Source organism: Mirounga leonina, unplaced genomic scaffold, assembly GCF_011800145.1.
Source record: "Mirounga leonina isolate KUSES-001 unplaced genomic scaffold, KU_Mleo_1.0 Mir_104, whole genome shotgun sequence".
NCBI classification, from domain to species: domain Eukaryota; kingdom Metazoa; phylum Chordata; class Mammalia; order Carnivora; family Phocidae; genus Mirounga; species Mirounga leonina.
The window spans coordinates 14,750,648-14,756,647 of NW_023270231.1; the positions used below are offsets into that span (position 1 = coordinate 14,750,648).

At 46.1% G+C, this 6,000-nt stretch overlaps 1 protein-coding gene across 1 annotated transcript in view; it reads right to left on the bottom strand.

The window, feature by feature from the left end:
* LCP2 (lymphocyte cytosolic protein 2) overlaps positions 1–6,000 on the bottom strand; it is a 44,782-nt gene that overhangs the window by 36,030 nt on the left and 2,752 nt on the right. The window contains exon 2 of the mRNA XM_035014038.1: positions 3,813–3,875. Coding sequence (XP_034869929.1) covers positions 3,813–3,875 — 63 coding nt within the window. The remainder of the gene's footprint in view (positions 1–3,812; positions 3,876–6,000) is intronic.

A 6,000-nucleotide genomic window follows, 5' to 3' on the forward strand; every position in this document is an offset into this window, starting at 1 on the left:
ACCCAGCCCCCTTAGCAGACCTGGCAGCAGGGTTGGGGCCGGAGTTTGCCCAGAGTCCTGAGACAATCGGGCTTTTGGTCAAGCTTCTTAACCTCTCTCTTTTTTTATTTTTTATTTTTTTTAAGATTTATATTTCAGGGCGGGAGGTTGGTGGGGAGGGAGAAGGAGAGCGAGGAGCCTGACATAGAGCTCAATCCCAGGTCCCTGAGATCATGACCCGAGTCAAAGTCAGATGCTTCACCGACTGAGCCACCCAGGTGCCCTGGAAGAGAGTCTTAAGTAGATGCCACGTTGAGCACAGAGCCCAACACAGAGCTCAAGACCCTGAGATCACAACCTGAGTGGAAACCGAGAGTTGGACTGTGCCACCCAGGCGCCCCTCTCTTTTATTCTTTTTAATGTCTCTAAGCAGCAGCTTCTCCTTCCTCCAACACCAGCCCCTCTCAGGGATGTGCCAAGACTCATGTTCAGAGTGGCATGGTGAGTGCAGGCTATCTGGGGGCTGCCAGGGGGCTGGTGGCCGCATACAGGGTGGTTGGCACGCCTGCCTTCTGTTTGGCCTCATTGAGGATGTGGGCTGAAGAAATCTGAGCAAGAGTGTGAAGGAGAAGGTGTTCTTGAACATGGCTGGAGATGCAGAGGAGCAGGATGTTAAGGAAGAGAAAGGCCTTTAGAACAGGACAGGAATGGAGAGGAAAGATGAGAGACGTTTAAACAGGATTTTCAGAGAGTTCTGCCGCATAATGTAACCCCTTCTCTACCTCCTTCTAAAACCTCCAGCCACTCGGGGGTACCCGTATGATCCCTTGTGCCTTTGCAGGAGCGCGATTAGGTGCTGAGTGTGTCCTCAAGATGGGCCCTGCCCGGGGAGGCGACGTATGGGTGCTGCTGCCTGCCCACCTAGTACCCACTCTCCCTTGCTCCCTTTCTGCCTGGACCTGGATTTCATTTGGGGCAGTAAATGTGCCATGTCCACAAACACTTCCCAGCAGATAGCGGAGGTCATGGGACTCAGTTGCGCCCAGTGAGATATAACCTGAAGTCTACTGGATGGAACTTCTGGAAAAGTTACTACTTTCCTGAATAGGAGGGGAGGCATTCCCCACGCAATTTTGTGCCTTTTACTCTTTGCCCTGCCCCCTTCCTCCTGCGTGGAATGTGGATGTGAGGTCTGGAGGTGGCATAGCCAACCTGCAGACTCTCCGACAAAAGCCACAGGCGTTTTCCACAGACTAGATGGGTTGGGGGGGCTGGGTTCCCGATGACTGCGTTCAGCAGCTCACCAGCCCCTAGTGCCTGCTCTAGATTCATTATCACTTGAGAAAGATAAACCCCTGTTTGGTTAAGCCACTGTGGTCAGGTTTCTGTTAAAGGCAGCCACATGCCTTCCTAACTGACACAGTTCCAAACACTTTTTTTCCTCTTTCAACCTTCTGTAAGTATGGCACCCCCTTCCCCACCAGATGAGGTTCTTCTCTTCTCACTGGGAAACCAAAATAGGAGCAACACAGATACAAGGGACCTACTAGCCCCAACAACGAAAAGAGAGAGAGAAAGAGAGACAGAGAGACAGAGACAGAGAGAATGCGGCCTTCCACTGCTGCCTTCAGGAGCAGAATGGTCCCTGATATTACAAAACCAGGAGTGACGGATGAGAATTTAGAGCTCCACCCAGAGCTCACGCTGTACCCAGAGCACCTGGGGTGGACGGTGGGTTTCAGGAGAAGCTGTCTTTAAACACCCCAGTTGCGGGGCCAGATACTTGGTTCTGCTCCCCGTTCTCCTGGTTCCTAGTGCCCTTCTTTCCATTTCCTCCCGCTCACACGATAAGCATGATATGTGGCAGTCTCCAGGGACTGATAGGTCCTGGATACAGGAGCAGAGGAGACAGCGACTGATAGCATCTCTCCGCCATGGAAACAACCCGGTCCTAGCATGCCTGAGCTTCACACAGGGAGTCTTGTGGGGACTGGAAGGGACTGTCACCCATCAATCCAACGTGCTCTTGCTCAGGAGGAGAAGAGAGAGAGGCTCAGAGAAGGCAAGTGCTTGCTCAAGGTGATCCCAGAGCATCAGGGCTGCAAGCAGGACCATCCTCAAAGAGGTCTTACTTCCTGTCCATTCAGCACCGATAAGTCTCAGATCTCAGTTCTCAGTGGTAAAGGCACCAGAAGGAAATATTTACATTTAGTACTAAGGTGCCAAGATCAACAGCAACAAAATTCCAGGTATTCCCTAGGCTCAAGGCTCAGTATGAAGAAATAACATTGTTAAAAACTCATGCAGTGTTAAAGTAAATTAAGTGTGTGCTTTAGTCCAATGACTAGGCATGGGACTTAGAAAATTCACATCAGCCTCTGTACACATTTCCTCAGTTGCAAATGGGGTGGTTGGAGCCTTCCTGAAGATAGTTTTTTTGCCATAAAACAGGCTTCTGGAAGGCAGAAATCACACCATAGTCATCTCTATATTCCCAGGATGTGGCATGGTCCTGTATGTAAAGGGAGCCCAGGAAAATGCTTGTGAGATGAATGGATGGGTGAATTCATGCATGATTTAGGTGAAACAGTGAACACACGTGTCTTACATGGCACATGAAAGCAAAGCTCAGACCAGTAGGGCACAGTTTGGTCTCAGCATGAAACTTAAGAGCTGCCTAGAAAAGGGCAGATGAATATGTGTGGTAGTGAGCACACCATCCCTAAAAGAATTCAAGCAGATGTTAATGGCAGGGATGCAATATAGGAAATGGTTTGGAGTGCTGGGCAGAAAGCTAGAGCTCATAACCTCTCTGGCCCCTTCTAACCCCCAAGTCTTATGGCTGCTGACCTCACTGCTCCTAACCACGCCTTGCAGGGAAACACAACTTACCTTGCCCTCCTCACTCCTAATCCAAATTGGGAGCATCTACCCATGAGACTTTTGAAGTCTTGTCCCCACTTCGTTTGAAGGGCAAGGAAGCATGAGATGGGAAGGGGGTAGACTGGTACAGCTGGGGTCTGTCTCATCCATAGGCAAAGGTGACATTTCAGGGGAAATGCTCAGACCACCTCCCAGCCACTTCCCACCTCTCAAAGCTCCAGGTATTCCCTAGGCTCAAGGCTCAGTATGAAGAAATAACAATGTTAAAAACTCATGCAGTGTTAAAGTAAATTAAGTGTGTGCTTTAGTCCAATGACTAGGTATGGTCTCTCAAAGCTGCCTCTCTTTCCATTCAAGGGCTTAGTCCTTCACATATGACTGCCTCTTAGTATTATATTAAAGCTCTTTGCAATATAATGGAGTAAAGAGAGTCCTATCACATGTGTTTAATTGGCAAAAAACTGTGTGAATTTGGTAGAGAGAAAGAGGGATGTAATGAATAATGAGGGAGATTTCACATTTTATTCCATTCAGTGAGCATGTACTCCAGCATGAGAGATGGGAAAAAAGAATCTTCTGTTCTCCTAAATGGTCTTTTTTCCCCTTAGGCTTCTCAAAGTATGGTTGGCATTTGAAAAGATTTTCAAGGTGTGTGTGTGTGTGTGAGAGAGAGAGAGCTGTACTTGGATTCCTCCTTACACTTTGACTTTAGAATGTACCTTGGTATCAGTGAAAGCCTGGGACGTATCCTGGATAGCAGGATCCTGAGAGGTGATGACAGCAGGGGCCATATAAAACCTCAGAAGATGGCAAAGGGCTGTGTGGGGATCCTGAAGACGGGCATTGACCCTGAGTATCCCCAGGAACAGGGTAGACCAGTTGGCTCTGCCAGGATTGGTTAACTTGTGGAACAGCTTTGGTCTTAATGTGTCAAACTGGCCAGCACTTACCAAAAACCGCTGCCCATCAATGTGATGCTTTTTCACTGCCTTCTCACAGTCCCTGTAGTTCAGCTGCAAAGGGAAGGAGAAGGTGCTGTCAGTGGCGGGCAGGTGCAAGCCATTAGCTCCCCTCACTTGCCTGCCCCAGAAGCTTAGCAATTTGTGGTACTTGTGGCTAGCCAGACCCCTACCCCCCTTCCCCCCACTGTAACAGACGGGCCCCATCCCTACCTCAGCTCTGCTTTCACTTGCCCCTTGGGACTCTCTGAAATGGAGAAATTGCCTCCGTCTAAAGTTTTGGGGCCAACCTCTACAAAAAGAGAGTGCCTTTAAGCCTACAAAGTCTGGCCACATGCTTCTCAGACACTCAAAGAAGAGGTGAGAAAAAGAAAATCAATAGCAACCATTGTGTCACCACCAAAAGGCAACCTTGGAGAACATTCGATGTGTTTCCTATAGTGCTTTATTCTGAGCCATCTCTAAACATAAAGGAGGTTATCACTCAGGATAAGATATTTAATCTTATCCTAACTTTTTCTCTTAAAATTACCTTAAAATGGTAATGGAGGCATTGCCTCATGTTATCACCGACTTACTCTAAACATTGTTTTCTTTAATTACTCCTTTATTGCTGATCATTTAGGTTGTTTACCAAACAGCTGTTCCAATAGTGGTAATAGAAACTGCTGATAATTACTGAGTGCTTGCTATCTGGCAGGCACTCTTCTGTGTATTTTAACCAATCTTAAGTCTTTAATCTTCACATCTTCCAGAGAGTCAAAAGTGCAGAAAGTTAAGTAACTTACACGAGGTCCATGGGTAGCAGGTGACAGGGGTGACAATCGGGCTTCAGAACAAGGCTTTAATGTTCTCCTTTTTGTTAGTAACAGGGTAACTTATAGTAAGTAAAGTGAACAAATTTAAGTGTACCTTAATACACCATCCAGATCAAAATATAGAAAGAACATCATGGATATCCTTCTGCACACAGTTTTTTTGCTCTATTTAAGATAAATTAAGCTGGATTCTCAGAATAAGTTATAAGATCAACAGGAATGATCTTGGTTGCTTTCCCAAAGAATCACATCAATTGACAATCTTATCACTTTTCTGTTTCACCGTATTTTCGACAGCCTAAGAACTTGCATTTGAAATACCTCCAAATGTGATACTTTGGGCTGGAGTATTTAAGGTGAAATGTTTGTCCTGGAGAATCTTTGGTTCTCATCACAAGTGTGAGCCTCACAATTTGTGGCAGCCTTCTTTTGGGGGCAAATCACGGTCTTTTTTTTTTTAATGGTCAATCAATCTAAAAAGTGAATATAATTGTTGTAGTCTCTTGGCTTGAAAGGGTGGGATAAATGTTAAAACACTTAGAAAAAGCTGATTTCGAGGTCAGTGTGGAACATGAGCAACATCTGAGGCACCATGAGCATCCTTTCTATTTCCATGCAATGGGGTAGAAGTAGTTCTTGGAATATCCAACTGACTTTAATTCATCATTCACTGTCATCATTTTCAGATAAAGCTCTGATTTTGCAGATTGTTGACTTTTACTCTACATAGACAGATAGCCCTGTGGACTGAGGCCTCTCTAGAAGTTTGATTCTGATCATAATACCTGGGCCTGGGGGCTAGAATCTGTATTTTTAGCAAGCACATAGAGGATTCTATGAGCACCCAGCTTTGGTAGGCAGTGGTCTAGAGCAGGTACTTGGTGTTATAGATGAGACAACTGAGGCCCAGAGAAGGGAAGGGATTAGCCTAAGGTCACACAGTGGGTTGGGAGCATAGCAGGGATTAGAAATGGCTCTAACCCAGTGCCTCACCACGGCATGGCCAGGGATGCTCTCATGCCAAGTCAAAAGAAATTGGAAGGGTTAGGGGTGCCTGGGTGGCTCAGTTGGTTAAGTATCTGCCTTCAGCTCAGGCCATGATCCCAGGGTCCTGGAATCAAGCCCCACATCTGCCTCTCCCTCTACCCCTCACCCTGCTCTCCTCTCTCTCAAATAAATAAAGAAAATCTAAAAAGAAAGAAAGAAAAAGAAAGAGAGGAAGGAAGGAAGGAAGGAAGAAGAAAGAAAGAAAAAGAAAGAAAGAAAGGAAAGAAAGAAAAAGAAAGAAAAGAAAGAGAAAAGAAAGAAAGAAAGAGAAAGAAAGAAAGAAAGAAAGAAAGAAAGAAAGAAAGAAAGAAAGA